At 44.0% G+C, this 17764-nt stretch overlaps 1 protein-coding gene across 3 annotated transcripts in view; it reads right to left on the reverse strand.

The window, feature by feature from the left end:
* Positions 1 to 17764, reverse strand: part of GRIN2B (glutamate ionotropic receptor NMDA type subunit 2B) — a 215337-nt gene that overhangs the window by 28355 nt on the left and 169218 nt on the right. For all 3 annotated transcript variants that reach the window (XM_057430360.1, XM_057430364.1, XM_057430374.1), the window contains 3 exons: positions 2289 to 2497; positions 1798 to 1969; positions 902 to 1055 (listed from right to left, as the gene is read on the reverse strand). In XM_057430360.1, coding sequence (XP_057286343.1) covers positions 902 to 1055; positions 1798 to 1969; positions 2289 to 2497 — 535 coding nt within the window. The remainder of the gene's footprint in view (positions 1 to 901; positions 1056 to 1797; positions 1970 to 2288; positions 2498 to 17764) is intronic.

Consider the following 17764-nt stretch of genomic DNA (forward strand, 5'->3'; position numbering starts at 1 on the left):
ATTTGCAACTTAAAATGCTGGAGTTAACTTTACCATTGCTTTTACATCCCCCAGTAATATTGGTGGAGCTATGTAAAGGCAAAAAACTCCTGAAGAGTGAGTAGTCATGAAATTCCTATTAAAGAGGTTTGGAAAAAATTCTTTACCCATATAAAGTTGTTTCTGTTTGTCAATGTTCTCAGGATGCTGGCAGAGAGGAGAAATTCATTATGGAATTCATACACTTGTGTTTGCTGCATCATAAAGCGTTCTATAAAGCCAAATAATAGACACTAAGAAGATATTGCTGTGTTGGGGAAATGCAGTGTAGTTTCTCCATTCTCTGATCACCTTCCACCACTGAAGGACATTAAAAAACACTTTATTGGAAGACAGTGTCAGCACAGAACTGATAGCTCAACTGTTCTTGAAAAGCTCTATTAGATCTCTAATAGAGAGTCAAGTTGTTCTGTCAAGAAAGTCAAATTGATACCTTTTTTACAAATAATGTCTCTCAAAGTGCAGCAATTTATTGCTAATTGTTATTACTAAGTACAATGGTATACCAGCTATAAGGTTTGAATCAATTTTCTTCTGCTTTACACTCCTTGGACATGCTATTAGTTGAGTCACTGGGAAACCACATGTTGCAGAGTAGGTGACAACTCTGAGTGAGCCCATTCTTTTCTGGGAATAGGCATACAATTGCTGAGAAATGCCTCGGAACTCCTAGGCAGTGCCTGTTTGCATTTGCCTGGATTTTGCTTGCTTGGGATTTAAAACTAAAACATCAGAGTTTATTTTTATACACCTGTCCCACAGGTATTCCCAAAAGAAACTTTCAGGCTAAAAATCACAACCAACCTTCACCTAATTTTTGATGAATGCTGGGTGAAGTTTTAATTTTAGATTAAAATGATACCTAAGAAGGCAGAAGGTGAGACAGTTCCATTGCTACGTGACACCATGACGCTGATTCCCGTCTCAATGAAGGGCACAGAGAAATCCACCACTTCTGAACGCTCCTCATTAATGGTGAGGGATCCCACAGCCATATAGGCCCGTTTGGTGACGACCTAGAGGAAGGAAAGGAAGAAATCACACATAGACCTGAGGCATCCCACAAGTGCCTCAGCCAAGCCCCTATTCATGTTCCTGCCTTTCCACCCAGTCCTTTACTCCTTGTCCTGGGTTCAGCTGTAACAGTTATTTTTCCACTTCCTAGTAGCTGGTGCAGAAAATACCTGTTACAGCTGGACCCAGGACACTCCATGTGATCCCATTCCCTATATTGTTTCTATCATCTCTTTCTTATCTTTTATCAGGACACCTTCTTCCTTCAGGAAATGTATAGACATCACTTTCCCCCTCAAAGCTGGTATGTGTATAAAAAATAAATCCACAGAGGTCTTAGGATAAACACATCATCCACTGAGAAGACACCTTATCTCATTTCTCTGTCCTTGCTTTCTCCTCCCTCTAACACTGCAAAGTATTATTTCATTCTTTATGCACCTTATATACGATCTAAGCATAATCTAGGTTGCAGCCTCTCTGATGCATGGATATTAAGATCCTTCTTTGACTGTGAAGGCCAAATTTGTGACACCATAGAGAATAATAATTAATCATCAAACAGGAAAGGTAGTCAGAGCAGATTAATTTACCCAATGCCCAGAAAGAATCCAGGCCAATCATTTCTATAGAGTCACTTCTGTCCCTACTCAGAAAGGGACGCAGTAATGATGAGAGGATAGACCTGAATCATGTTACCCAGCCCAGGAATGAAACCCATCATGCCCTCCCTTTGCTGCTGACCTCTCCAATCATTCCATTCCATGTTCCATTGATCTTTTTCCCATGCTTGCCATTAGTCACCAAGTAGAGGTCATAGGTGAACTTGACAGACTTTGAGATTTTCTTGAGGATGTCAATGCAGAACCCCTTGCAACATTTCTTCATGTAATCTGGCTCCTCATCGGTTTTGTTCCTGAACCGTCACAACAAGAATGGGTTAAAGGACTGGGGGAAACTCCCTTAATACCCTTCTGTTGTCTTTATGCACTCCCCCTCCCACAGTACAATGTGTAGAATTTCATGTATGCTATATGTGCTGGAGGATGAACGGACACACTATGATGCTTTGACCAAAGGGGCCAGTTGTGAATGGACACAGGCCAGGCTGGGCAAATGTTGGTTACTTTTCTAAAGAGGATTGTCAGGGTGTGATGGTATTGGCCCAACAGACTCCCTACATTTTGCTGAGTTGGGAGAGCCCAGTAGGAGGAGAAAAACCCAGGGGTGCCTACTCAGTCACTATGCGTTTTTGGCAAGGGACCGTGTTCCTCATGCAGGTGCCACTTAGGGGGTCCACGTTCTCCACAATGACAAACGGTGCCTCTTCCAAGGTCACAATACTCAGGTGATCGTCCTCACGTTCCTCAGAGTCAGGATACAGCTCAAAGCGAGGCCACACATAATACTTCATCTGCAACTTTTTTTCCTTCCATTTCCCCACCTGTGGAGACACAAACCACAGAAGATAGACTTCCAGCTGCCCTATCCCTCTGCATCTCCCACAGACCTGGGCAGAAAGACCACTCTGGAGTACCCAAGCTCATGGCTCATGTAAGGTGAGGACATTCCTGGGGAGAAGGCTCTGAGTAAGTGAGTTCAAGCAGGGGGAAGTGGAGAAAAAAAAAGATGCCTGGGTTATCTCATCTCTGTGATGGTCTCCCTCTGCGATAGTGACTGGATGACCAGGAAGATACCATCACAGTGGTCAAACAGATATGATGTCTTTCAACTTTCTCAGCCAAACAACAGGAACAGAGCTTGTTGCCTCCTGAAATGACTTCAGCCTACTAGCCACAATAAAAATGGGCTTTTTTCCTGCTAAAAAAGAGAAGAAATATATACAAATGCTGAAACAAATATAATGTTGAAGCAGAAAAATTGAAATATTTACCTCCAAATAGTCAAAAAGAAACTTGTTTATTTTTTCAAAATTTTGTCTTCATTTGTTTTCAGTGAAATTCATTAAACAGGTTCATTTTAGCCAAACTTGATTTTGTCCAGAAATAATAATTTTGCCCATTCCTAGTCAGGACTGAGCTCTTCCAAGAGATAAGCAACAGAAGGAGATGTTCTCCATTTGCAGGAGTGTCTTCACAGAAAAACATGTTGGTGCTTGCTAACAGAAGTTTTTGCTATCCCCTGCCGAGGCCTTATTGAAATACCTGTTCTTGTCCTTTCACAATGACTTGGTTACATACCTAAGCTGGAACACAAGAAATTGCTCTGTATTTCTGACACATAAAAAATAAAATCAAATAGTATTTGATATTTTTAATGTCTATAAGAATATATTGCAATTTTAAATCTTTTCATATTCTGTTTCTTGAGCAAACAGAAATCATACCTTCATCAGTCAGAAAAGGGGGATGGAACTCAGTTGCCCTATACTTACTGCCACAAATAAGAGTTTTTTGAAGCCACTCCATTCCCTCAAGAGACGATACGTGTAACACATTCACTGCACATGTTAGATCATTCCTTGCAAAAATTACAGGAAAAAAAAAACAAACCCTGGAACATCAACTAAGCTTTCAACTATCAAAGTCTTGCCTTTGTTCTGAATTCCCCCCATCACAGTTGACACTAATTAGCACCATGGCTGGCAGCCGAAGCTGAGAGGGCAAGAAACTAACTGGTCTTTAGAAGGAATTCTCCTGCTCCATCCTCAAAGAAAGCCCCTTAGGACAGGGCTGAGACATGTTGACTTGATGGCAAAAGCAGTGTAGGTGTGTAGAAGGCTTGCACAACTGCCCTGAGAAGGGTACCTGCTTAGTGGGTAAACAGAAAATCTTCATGCCACTGCAATCCAACACCCCTCCCACCACCCCCAAATTTCAGTCATTTATTTATTTAAGTGACAGGATGGGAGGGGGAAGCACTTATTAGAGGCTCATTAGGTGTCAGCAGTTATTCTGTGAAACTCAAAGCCCAGCTGGGGTTTGGCATTTGAGAGCAGCTAGAATTCACATAAAACACTTGTCGCCTTCAAAACAAACAAACGCTTCATCTGGCCATGAAAGAAAAATCCACTCCAGGGGCTTGTGAAGGGAGAAGAAAGGCAGAAAACATCACCCAGAGACAGCAGCCTCCCCATCCATCCCTGCAGTGTGAACACAGCATCCCAGGGATAGCAAGGCAGTGGGTTTGGTAAGAATGGGGTGAAGTGGCTGGGCAGCTGGTCTTAGTTTCCCAAGGTGATAAGCATGTCAAGGAGACCTTGCCCCTAATGTTCCCTCCACCTACAGAGTCATGCTTCTTGGATCAGAAAGCAGGGTGAACAGCTAGTTTTCTTCTTTCTTTCTCTCCTTCTGTTTTGTTGTGTTTTGTTACTTGAGTGGGCAGGGAGGGGCTGTTTTAATTTTTAACTACATTTTGAGCAGCAGGTGAAAGGTGGACTTGGAAACCAGTGGCCCCAAAAAGTGTCCTCGAATGACAGGTAGTGTTGTCCAGAGCAGCAGATGGTCTGTACTCAAACTAATACCTAAGCCTGGATGTGGAGAGTACATTCTGAGGGAATAAAGAGCTCCTTCAAGGTCTGTTCAGACCTAGGCTTCTCACTTGTTGACCAAGCAGCTCAATTCATCATCATCTGAGCCAGAGATTTCTGCAGTTCAACTTTAACCCTCAAGAAACTGAGCTCAAATCCCCAAAACCAGTTTGGTGAAACCAACAGACAAGTAGAACAACTGCACAGATCGCAGCTCAGTAGGGACCAGTGATTAAGATACTGCACAGAACAGCCCAGCTTAGTAACATTAACTTATCATAGAAATAAGTGGTTGATGAAAGAGACATCTTGCAGAATCTCAGCAGCACTTAGATATCACAGTAATAGGCACGATATAAACCCCTAAGTGATAAATTAGATCAGATAGGCAAACCCAGTGCATAACTACCAAGAAGTTCTCTGGGACAGAAAGGGGAGTTCATAAGGCTGTGTGCCAGGCACGTTTCACAGTGTTGTACTACACGGACAACATTATGAAATTAGGAGAAGAGTGACAGTCTTGCCACAGCCTCCAGCGTGATGAAGCATCTAACCTGCAAATACAGTAGTACACATCCTTTCCTTATTATCCCAATAAAATCATTCTAAATTGTCCAAAGAGAAGGAAACAGGATGTAAGGGAATGTTCTGACCTAAATTTTCAAATTAACTGTGGCATGTCTCAAAAATACATGCAAATATTACATTTCATTGCTAACCTTAACAATCAGGCATGCCCTATACCTGCAGACATGTACACATACGTATAAGCAAAGTCAGAAAAGCTTTCTTAATTAAGACAGAGCAGACTTCTTTATATGATCATACATGCAAGGGTCAAATATGTATGCATGTATTAAGACGACCAGGCTTAAACAACATGTGGACAAGGACAGTATGGATAGTAAAACAAAAACACATGTGCAGAGGTTGGAGACAATGCAGAGAAAGAATATACAAATGTGCATCATATGCTAGATAATCTGCCATCAGAGTGAAGGAGCAATTCACTGTGGGGACAGAGGTTAGCTGCAACAGAATTAAATGTCACAGACTTGTCCCCATAATGATGCCTTCTCTTAAAGAATATAACCTGCCAAGCTGCGCAGATCAGAGCAAGACACTTCTGAAGTCTCAGGGTGTTTGGTATTAACAGCTCGTGAACTGCTGTTACTAAGGTTTTGCTGAGTGCTTGCCTCAGCAAAAAGTGGAAAAATAAACCAGCCCAGGCATCTTACATATTGGTCACCCTGCAGTTTCAAGACCTACTGGGCGTTCTTCGATCAGAGTCTAGTCATTCAAACCCCCACTAGGAGCCCTGGAGGGTTGCAGAATCAGCAGAAGTAAGGATACTAGGGATCTCTAAAACCTCCTTTCTAATCATTCTCCAATCCATAGGAATGTTACTATGTGTCAGGGCAGGGCTCCTAAGAGCCAGAATTTCACCTTAACTTCCCCTTGTTCTGCCTGTAACATGTCTGATATTATCAAGAAAGGTAAGTCACTTCTGTTTAGGGATAAATTTGGAGGTGTTGAGGGAGAGAAGCAGCCAACTTTTACCTTAAATATGAGATCCTACTTTGGATAGGAAGCTATTGGAACCAGAAGTCCAATACATTTGCAAAGTAAAAAAGTGAGAACTACTGTAGCGCAAAAAGTCAATCATATATACCTTTGGTTTGCCTAAGTATATAAGCTATCCCATGCAGACAAAGGGCAAGATTGCCTATGCAGGGAGAAATGAAGTAAGAGCCTTCCAAAAGGCTTCCAGCAGCCTGGCAAATTGCCTTAACCATGGTGTAATGCAGCCAGAACAAAAGTGTTCTGCAGTATGTTAATGCGCATCTTTAATGAAGGGTGTATTGCATTAGTTCCCCGAAACTAACTCTTAACAGAAGCTTTTCTATTCCCAAGGGAAGCTAAGTTTTGTAACAGCCATTTGTGGCAGATGTGTGTCTAACCTGTTCTTACTCTGACAGAGGGCCCACAGAATCTGTGGGCAGTCTATTCCAGTACTTAACTATCCTTCCCATTAAAAAGGTGGTTTTTTTCCTGATGTATAACCTAAATCTCCTTGCTGCAATTTACACCAGGAGAATATATTTCCTTATTCTTCTACATGTGCTCTTTTCAGTGTTATCAGGTCAGCAAGATATTTGTAGCACACCGGAGGTGGTAGTCTCATTCAGTGGATAACTTGCACATTACACTGGGAAAAGCAACTGCCTATTGAAACATCCAGCACCAGTCTCACCATTTACAAAATCCTTACGCAGATGGGTAGTATGATCAAGCACAATCTACTTGCGTGAACTTCCAAAATTGTTTGTTCTCGCTAAAGACTGGCAAAAGTCAATCTATCTCTGAACTTCTCTTAGTATGCTAAGGCAGGACTTCAAAACATAAGAGCATCTGGAAAAACCTCTAAATAATGTCAATAGATGGAAAACCAACACCTTCAAGAAATTTGACTTTTAAGGAGTAGGTAACAGAATACAATTCTGGATAAAACCAAAAATGTTCTGACACATTTCTTTGGCAAAATGCTCAGAGGCACTGCATTCATATTTAGGGTGAAGGTCCAAGGGAAAGCCTGAACCTTCAGATGCCTGTTTTTCAGGAGGCTGCAAGAGGAGTACATCTGGGCAAAGTCTTTTGACAGTTTTTATTTCATTCAGACTCCCATTTGCACTGTGTCTTGCACCACCCTCTTTTCATTTAAAATCTTCTGTCAGCTCCTGCCACTCCTGGTATAGAAGAAATACAAAAGGAAGAAAAGGGATTTGGTTTCATTTACAGACTAAAACAAAGACCATCCCAAACTCACTCAGGACTTCAACTGCTTTCTTAATTTTCCCAGAAGGTCATTGTTTTCTCCCTTATTATGTGTTTGGGATTAATTTTTTTTCCCCAGAAGCTGAGGGGCTTTCTCATTTCAGTGGGGAAGCACTAAGGCAATAACACAAGTGATGGATTAGAAAGCAGAAATCTCCTATTCCACCAAGGACCAATGGAGTCTAATCTACACCCTTATCCGCTCCACACTGTAGCAAATGGAGATAACACTATGTTTTCACCTCTGGGCTTCACTGGGTAGATAAACATAGAAAAGGCCTTGAGGTTCACAAATAGTATGGAAATAAAGAGATGTGTGTCTATACCTAGGTGAGGGAACATACACAGCAAGTATCTGTGAATGGTGTAAATGTAAAAATTTCCCTTCTTTTATCTTTGCTGTCAGACAGTTATCTGGAAAAAGTTTATGTAACTTTTGCACCTGATTTCAATACATGAAAAAGAGAAGATCAAATATAGAAAAGGTAAAGGTAGGATGTTGGGCAGTGGGCAGAAAATAGCAGTGTTATGGGTAATACAGCTGATGGAAAAGCATACCTAACCCCTCTGGGAAGCAGGGAGAGTTCAGGGAGAAATAAGTCTTGTCAGTACTATTCATACAGATCCTGAATGAGGACATAGGAAAACCAGAACAGCTGGGCAGGACCTGAAAAGAGCTACTGTAGGAATAATAGAAACGCCATAGAAATAGTCATTATAACTGGGACACTGCCAATGGAAGTATGCACTGCTTGCGGTATATAAAAATAAAGGTAAACCTGGGGGATGCTATTGTAACCTTAATGCTGCAGTAGATTGTGAAGAAATAAATAAAGTGAAATCATTTGGGAGTGAGATAGTTTTTGGAAGGCTGGTGCAAGATATTTCACCAGGACTGAGCCACAGAGATCTATTGTTTCTCCACAGGCTTGGTTTTCAGTCTGGATAGAGATGTCATTACTGTTACTAAAGAGAAATTATATCAGGAACTAAGTAATTATGGGAGACTTTAGTTTTCTAGAGATAGGTGGAAAACAAATGCAAATTTTAACATCAGCACCTTTGTGTCTTTTTTTCTAGATCTCATAGCTGACACATTTCCTCACCCCAAAATTATTCAACAGGCATCAGATCATGTTATTTTACACTTGGTTTGGACAAAGCAGCTAGGAATCTTACAGAAAAGCTAGTTATCAGAAATAGCCTTGGATCGAGTGATTAGGGGAACAGAGAGCCTGCTTTAAAGGAGAAGATTACAAAGCTTGTTTAACCTAGATAAATGAAAGCCAAGAAGGAATATGACTGCTCTGTATAAATAAAGGGGGGACAGATGCACAACAGAGGGAGAAAAGAGGGTTTAAAACACAAGACCAATGCTGGTACAAGAACAACAGGTTGTGATGAAATTTGCCTTGAAGATACAGTGGATTTTAAGCATCAGAGGAGGGAAGCTCTGGAAGAGCTGCCCAAAAGGAGCTGTGAAAACAACTAAAATGGGGTTGAGAAGAAACACAACTGGTTCATATAGAGCTATATGATGCTGCTTCCTTGAGTAGTAGGGATGGGACCAAATGAGCCTTTCCAGTCCAGTGTCTAAAATAAGCAGAAGCAAGAGGAAGAATTCTGTGGAAAACCTTTTCTCCCTGACTTTTCAGCCTGCAGATGTAAAAACTCATATATACCACTATATCTCTGTTCCCCAGCTAACCCACATGATCACATATACTCTTGCCATTGATACCTCTACCTCCTAGGCTCATAATTCCCCCATTCAGCAGCAAAACCTTCTCCAGTGCCTTGAGAATAGAACATTCTTCTTAGCCTTCACCCAAGCTGATTAAGTCACAACTCTCACACTTAAGAGTGCTAATATCACAGCCATTACCAAATGTATCATTCCTGTGATGTTACAGGTCTGTATCCTCACATAGGCTGGTCTACAGCAGGTGTAGAAGAGATGCCATAGAGAGCAAAAATCTCCTGTTTACAGACACTCAAGGTGATTAATTAGCCACATCAGCCAAAGCAGACAAGAAATGGTTGTGAATGCTCCACATGCAAAATTAATTAACAGAGAAACAACACTCCTTCCTGAACCTCAAGTTCACCTTTCATAACCACCTGGGGAAGGGCTGCTTTCTTCACTGCACCTGCAGAAGCAGGAATTGCTTCTAATAGCCTTTCAATTAAACATGTAGGCTGCAGGAGATGGTGGAATTTTCTTCCCTCTATATTTATACAGCACCTAGCATATGCCAGAGAAAGGCTTGGCTTAGAATACAGACAGGGTGAAGTACTTGCTCTTGTTCACAACTCATTCTGGGAATAAAAGCTCTTTGCAGAAACACAGTCCCCCAGCTCACTGAGGTCTGGCTTTTACACAGCTCTTGCTGGTTTTGCTGAAACATTTCTTTCCTAGTGCATTTAAATGCTTTTTGCAGTTGCTGAGGTCCTGTCCCCTGCCATGATTAGCCTGAGAAGGTTAATGAGATATGCTTTGAGTGCTTCTGATTTCTGCAAAGCCTATGGAGCTCCACTGGTGTCACAGAAAGGTCAGAGCTGTGAGAATGCCAAAGTGTTTGCCTTGGTAAATCATTTCTCCAAACCAGAAGGTACCAAGAGTTCACTACAGGCATAAAACTAGCCAGGATCACCTGAGAGCTTCCTCTGGCAGATGGTGTTCTTGGTAATAGTGGTAGTAGTCCACCCAGGCAAGGCTGGCTTATGCAGGAGCAGCATGGTTTCCAGGGGGACATATTTGCTCAAGGTCCTCAATGCTACCTGGTGTACACATAACCATGATTTATGCAAGTGCAGGCTGCAATCAGCACAGGCATAATTAGGAGACATGAAGGGAGAGGTTAAAGGAAGCTTTTCATGGTAATGTGGGCTGTGATCTGAGTAGTCTGGAGGATGTAACTCGGCAAAGCTATAGCTTCGAGGGGATGCAAATCAGGTGTTAGGATTTTGGAAGAATAAGAAAAAAATCTGTATCTTAACAAACACTGCAGCCTGACTGAACCATCCAACACAAGCCACTTCCAGCTAGCAGGCAGTGACAGCACCTGACTCAGGCTCTTACTTCAATAATTTTACATCCTTATGGCCATTATGACCCTCTGAAATAACTCTATGTGAAGAGAGGGGAGCTTAATACAATGTCCCAAACTCTAGCAATGTTGGTCTAGTCTGATTCTGGTCTGGGAAATAAAACCTAAAGCTAGGAAGCTTATACTGCCCCATCATTTCTCATCTAAGGTGAAAGAAGATTTCACCCTGAGCATCTTTACTGTTGCCCTCTGCAGAACCATGGGGCAGAGGAAAATGGGGCAAGGATACTGGTAAGATTGCATGTTTTCTGTCACAGGGGGTTTGGGAGTCACAAAGGTTTAAAGCAAAACTTATTTTTATGTGCATAATAGGTATCTAAACGCTTTATGAAAGCATTTTGCAGTCTCTAGGAGTGCATCCGCATTGTGCAGGTGTGTGTCTGCATCTAGTACGTGTCCATGCATGTAATGCCCTATCTAATGATTTTTCCCTTTGGCTTTCTCTGTTGAGTGCTGGGCTTTGGTTTGCATTTTGCTGAGCTTTCATTTCTTTCACTCAGACTTTTTTTCCCCTTAAAGCATGATACACAGAGGGAGAGATGCGCTTTGACAAGTCACACCGCAGCTTGGGAGATGGTTTAGATCTTTACCTGATAAATGGGTCCTGTGCAGCAGTGTACGAAACCGCTATGTGTGTTCCCCTGTGCAGTGACACCTACTCTTTACACAGAGCAAATACCTTTCCCAGCACCTCTTGGGACCTGAGGCTGAAGGAATGTTTAAAAACGCATAGCCAGAGGAAGGCCAAAAATGTTTCCTTGTGCTGAGAAAAACTAAATGTTGAAGCATGTCCCAGCAGAGTTAGGAGAGGAGGCGACATTAAGAGAGAGGGGATGGGCTGCCTAAACCTTTCTGATTTCTGAGCTGTGCAAGCAAAACCGAAGGTGTCGCATTGAAAAGCATCTCTGCGAATACCAGAGAGATCCTTTAACTTTCACCGGGGGGTGTCGCAGTGAGTGAAACGCCTCCCCGTCCTCTATATACCAGCCAGAGCTACTGCCCTCTGCACAGCAGCCCCACATTGCCCCCACGCAGAGATGCACACCTGCCGAGAGAGGCACGGCCCCATGCACGCTCCTACTCAGGGAGACACAGGGTGCTCAGCTCTTCTCTTGCTGGTGAAAAGGGGAGGAATGTGCCTCTGGAGGAGGAATTACTGCACGTTGGGAGCAAGATTTCATGGAAGGCAGTTACACAGCTGCATGCCCCTGTTTCTTTTCTCTCCCACCACTAAGAGCTCTGGGCAGGCAATTGCAAATGCTGTCCCCACTGGTCACACACCCTTTGTATGGATCCTAGCCCTGTTTTCACACTGGTATAGCCACAGCCAGCCCCACCACCTCTATACCTTCAGAGTGTATGTCTGCATGCCCCCCAAACCTCGCATATGTTGGGGGGCCATATACACTGCACAGAAGCTGTCCCAAGGATCAGACAACTGAGCCACTGCTCCAAGTTGTCACTGGATTTCCAAACTAGTAGAAACCCCAGCTCTGCTCTGCACCCTGGTTCTCTGCCAGATCTCTTCTCTAGCTTTGCAAAGGGGCCAGATGGGAAGCAAAGCTGTGGGATAGAGGCAACCGAGGACACCCTTGCTGTTTTCCCTCTCCCCCATGTGTTGTTAAGGGGGCTGCTTTCTAGCGTCCTTGCACCTTTTTAAATCCAAAGTCTTCTTTGCCTGTCTCTATGGAGAAGGCATGGAGATAAATTCATACCCTGACTGAGTTTCTCCCTCCCTCCTTCTTTCTTTCACTTATTCAGATGTTCCCGACTAAACAGAGGGGACAAGAGACAGAAGGGAAGCAGAGGCAGCTCCCACCTCCCCTGTGTGATCAGAAACAGACGGTGGTCCCTCATGCCCCAGCTCATCAGTACCCCAACTCCTGCCCACCTATGGTCCTCGCCCCCATCACTGGTATGCAACCACTGACACAGTCCCCACTGCACAGACCTGTCTCCTCACCACTGCCTCCATCATATCTTCAATTTGTTGCTCTGCTGCCACATGCCAGGACCAGCTGCAAGAATGAGACTGGTGCAAGCAGTGGGGCATGTGCAACCTGCAGAGATGGGGGAGCAACTCATGGTTTGATTTCCACCCCATCTCAGCTCCCACTGACTTAGGGCTGGGCTGGGTGCTTTGTCCTCATCCCAGCAGTGCCCAGATGATAACCTCACCTCTGTTCTCAAATGAAGTGCTGGGCCAAACACAGTGGTATCAGAGCTGCGCATCTTCACCAGCAGCGAGCGTTGCCAGGGTACTTCTGTCTGTGCTGCTGCAGACCAGCCCCTCCAATGGGAGAGGCTGCCAGGCTGGCTCAGGGCTCCCAGCTGGTTTGAGCGGTACTCCCCCACTGGAGACTTCTGCCTTAAGAGCTCATGCATCAGCCTCTCTGGTGGATGAGGGCTCCAGAATGAGAGCCCACAAGCTGCAGGACCCCCAGCTGACCCACTACTACAGCCGAGCATTGGGTTTTGCTTGAAAACCATGGCACTCTGCTGTGTTTGGGCACGGCATGGGACAGGACTTGCCAGCCCTACCCATAACCTACAGAGAGGACCTGACCCTTGGATGGAGCCCACTGGTGACTGCACATGTGCCATGCTGGCTGGAGCCAGCGAGCACTCTGTGAGCAGCAGAGAATGGCTCTGCCAAAGACTTTGCTCCTTTCCCGTCCCATAAACAGGTGTAGACACACACCCCAGCAGCAGTTATCCTAAAATGATTGGGATTATAGTCCAGGTAGAACTGCCAAAGGCCCAGCTGAGGCCATCTGGGCTGCAAGACATCTATACGCAAAAGGAGTATAATCAGACCAGAGTCTGGATAGGGAGAGAGGTAACCTTGAAATCAACAATTTGGGAAGGAGAAAGGAAGCTATTTATTTGCCAGCCCCAGCTGGCAAAGAAGTGTTAAACCAAGCACTGCTTTCTAGGGAGCATGACCTTAAGAATATAAAATCCTCCCATTCTCTCAACCCAGTGGAACTCAGGTACACCTATTTTTTCATAGAATCATAGAATTCTAGAATGGTTACGGTGGGAAAGGACCTTAAGATCATCAAGTTTCAACCTCCCTGCCATGGGCAGGGACACCTCATACTAAACCATGTCACCCAAGGCTCTGTCCAACCTGGCCTTGAACATGCCAGAGATGGAGCATTCACAACTTCCTTGGGCAACCCATTCCAGTGCCTCACCACCCTCACAGTAAAGAACTTGTTCTTTATACCCAATCTAAACTGCCCCTGTTCAAGTTTGAACCCATTACCCCTTGCGCTACCACTACAGTCCCTGATGAAGGGATTTATCTGTTATTTTGTTCCTAATAATGTCAACACAAAGCAGATCTTGTGCCATTCTCTTTCTGCAACCTGAAAGTAGAAGAACAGGCATGACAGAGGCAGTCTTGAAGACATAACATGAAGCAAAGGCTGAGCAGGTTGCAAAAGCTCTTTCGTGACACATGTAAGTCCACATGTGGAATGACTTCTTGAAGTCTGGAATTAGCTGGATGACTTCATACACGTTATTTAAATGTGTGTATACTGTGTAGTTACCTCTATTAAAAGGGGAGTAAGTAGTAAGACTCATTTAGTTCTCTGACATTTTCCATTCCAGCAGTCTTCAGGCTGGTTCTCTGCTAAAAGCCAACATCTCCATGTCTTGCAACAGACGTTTGAAAGTCAGCAGGATAAAAACCCTGAGGCTAAGGACACGATTTTTACTTTGGCCCATCAAATTTCATTCACTTTTAACTGCATTATAACCTGTTAAATAATCGTAATTTCTTTTCTGTCACTTTCTTGCAGAAATCATGGCAGAGAGCCCAAACAGCATCTGAGCATAAATCCATGGGGACATCCCCACAGTCAGTACAAGGAACACCTCAGCTTTGGCAGCGCAAGCCAAAAGCCTGATCAGGCTGCCCACAAAAGTGAACAACCTGCCCAGGTTCTTCTCTATCTTTTAGACACACTCCACTGTAAAAAGGTCACTTGCACTCCACCATGTGGGATGCAGAAGAAAGGCAAACCAGTTTGATCTGTCATTACTGCCTGTGGAACAAGTGCAGGTTAGTCACTGGGTTGAGCAGTCAGACTCAGTGCTGAAGGTTCAGCATGCACGAGAATGAACAGTGTATTTCTGCAGAAAAGATCTTGCATTTTCCCCTTAAAAGTAAAATAAAACACACACAGACATGAAAAACCCCATAAACCGAACTACACAAAAGGAACTTTATTTAGGTTGAAATATTAGGAAATGGCAGGTTTACCGTTTCCTTTTCAGCTTTTCTTCCATCCCACTTGTGTGTGGACATTCTGATTCAAGTTAATTAATGAGTACATACAACTCTCTCCACAGGGTCCCTGCCTCAATCCTGTGCTGTAAAGAAACTTGAAGGAACAGTATTAAGGTGCCCTGGGAAACAAGACTGGCATTTCCTAGCTTGACTTCAGAAGCTAAAAATGAAATCACTGTTTTGTTTTTTTTTTCTGTTTGTAATTGCTTATACAATTGTGCGCGAGTTATTACAAAACCAATAAATGGGCCAAGAAAGTACCAGTGATGATGGAGAAAGAGCTATCCATAAATCACCATGCACTGGCAGAGGACAGAGGAATAAAAAAAAGGGCGATGGACAGCAAACCAATCAACCAAAATAGAGATTATGCAATCCAATTTTATGATGAAAGAGGCAGCACTGACCTTGCCAAGGGGTTGAACAAGGCAAAGGAAGCAGAAGCCAAATTGGAAGGGAGCATTGGAGAGAGGTGGAAGAGGGTGAAGCTGGCAGGTGCCTCGTGGTCATGGTGCCCAGAAGGTGAGAGGAAAGGAAGGCACTAATCAGGCAGATTATGCTGCAGGCAGATTTCTCACATTGCAGCAATATGCTTATAAGAGGCTAAGAGAGAGGGCTAGGTATGGACAGGACCATGCCTGTCTAGTCTGTGTAACCTTAGAGTAGAAGCATGAGGGTAGGGGTAGATGGCATGGGGACACCAAACCAGTTGCAACCCAGATATCATCTAGCCGTGTTAGCCCAGCAGGGCTAAGAGCCAAGGCAGCTTGCCAGGATTTGCACCACACCGTGCTGCTGCATCCCTGTGGTGCTGCTCTGCGTGGTGTGGATTTACCATTACAAGCCTAAGCCAGTACAGGCAATGTGTAGCTGAGTTTCACAGAGCACACTTGCCCTAAGCAGCTGCAGCAGCTGTGCAGAGCGCAGATGCTGTCTCCCCAAATGACCAGGAGTGAAGAGACACAAGTGCTGGCTGTAAATTTGTCCTGTGCTTACTCTGTGACCTCAAGCAAGCCACTGAAGCTTTCCAAAGCTCAGTTTTCCCTCTATAAAAGGCTCTTAATAATCCACCCCGTGTTGCGAGAGGGATGAACAGGGACCTAACAGCTGGGAACAATGAAAAAAGTATATTAAGGAGATGCCTGAGATCACCCATCCCAGAAGAAATTGTGCAGCTCAGGGCTGCACCTACAAGGGCTACTCCTCATGCCCCACATCAGAGGAAGAATCTTTGATGTAGAAGGGTAATTGTTCCTGCAGAGCAGCCATGCATGCCGGCAGTCAGCAATGGAAATCATGCTGATTAATGACAAAGAGGTGGTACAGCAGGTCAGGAATGTAGATCGACAGCTGTGAAAGGAACAGCGGGATTTTATATGGTACTTGCTAAGGACTAGTTTGGGATCAGGAGATTAACTAAAGCTTGAGAGCACATTTTTGAGTCTTCTCCAGCTGCTCTGGAAGCTGAAGTGGCACAAGTGACCAGGCAGCTGTCTTTCCTGGCTCTCTGAAGATACCTTCTCTGGAAGAGGGAGCAAAGTGATGCTTGAGCTGGGCACAGCGGCACTCAGCCCTGCCCCTTCCAGCCTCCACGAAGCAGTCCCATCTCACTTCCCATGGTTAACATAAAACTCGGTCAGATGAGGCCCCAGGCCTCAGCTCCTCCTCTTGGCTCTGAATCAGCCTTTCTGCCACCTCAGGACCCCATGCAGTAAGTCTCCACACACATAGGTCACATATGGGTGGGAGGGAGTCTGCAGCCTCAGAGGGTAGGATGCCTCCAAAGATGCTACGCAATTGCCACACACCGCTGTGGCTCACCAACGCAATGCTGTCTTGCACAGAGAAATGGAGACAACCTCCAAGACCTGGACAGAAGAAACAGTCTTGGAGGACTGGCTGATAAGCAGTCCTTAATGACAAACAGGCACTATGGGGAGTTGGCCTGCCATGTGTAAAGCCTGCCACAAGCAGCCCAAGGCACGTACAAGTGCAAGTTTACCTCAGTGACAACTTTAGCCCTGCCTGCCTTTCTGCTGTGCCAATATCCAGTAAGCCAGACCTTACCCTTCTTGCGACAGAAACGATCATGCTTACGACTGAACATTTATCCCTTCCAGTCTACTGATTATTTCACCAGGGACCCTTAACGTTCCATTAATATCAGTCTTTGTGGAGCTAAATATATACACTAAGCACATATACAAATACATATAAATATGTCTCTATCTAGCAGAGAATCCAATTAAATGAGTATGTTACGCCTTAGCAATTAATGAATTCAACAAGCTCAGCTGCCTCTTGCATATGATTAAAGTTCAAGCAATATCAATCATAACAGCAAAAAGGTTCCAGATTTTCCTACATTCTGTCTACAAGGAGATTCTTAACACTTAAATCAGTGGGCAAATTCAATCGTGTTTGTAAACCTCAGGAAACTCATCTTCCCAATGGCATACAACCTGTCCTTCAACCCATGGTAGGCTGTTCTTACATGCAGCATCTCAGACCACTCCAGCATTCTTATATATCTTTCTGCAGCATTTTCTGGATGGCAGGTCGGTAAAAATGCTGGTGTCTTATGGGTCAAAAGAAAGCAAATTCGTTGACTGAAGAGAGCTCGCTTTGTAATCATTTGGCTGGTGCAAATGCATTCTTTCTCTTTTTGTTCAGTTGCCAATTTTTTATTTGTGTTTATGTGTGTGTGTTTGTGTGCACATGCGTGCATGTGTTCTTTTATACATTCATCTTTTTTCCAGGACAAGGCTTTTTCGTGCAGTTTCTGCCTCTCAGCAATAGACAATACTGAGCGCTCTAGGGACTGCTTAGTAATCCTTCTCTCTCAGTATCCCTCCTTTGCATTCATTAGATATTCCCCAAGGGGTAAGTTCTACATAAAATAATATTTAAAGCCACTAAAGGACAGAGATGCAGAAAAGCACACGAGGGACTTGGCTGCAGTACGCAGGGCAC

The sequence above is a fragment of the Pezoporus wallicus genome, unplaced genomic scaffold, assembly GCF_028554395.1.
Source record: "Pezoporus wallicus isolate ANWC-B61680 ecotype Strahan unplaced genomic scaffold, APGP_CSIRO_Pwel_v1 scaffold_3294, whole genome shotgun sequence".
Classification (NCBI taxonomy): Eukaryota; Metazoa; Chordata; class Aves; order Psittaciformes; family Psittacidae; genus Pezoporus; species Pezoporus wallicus.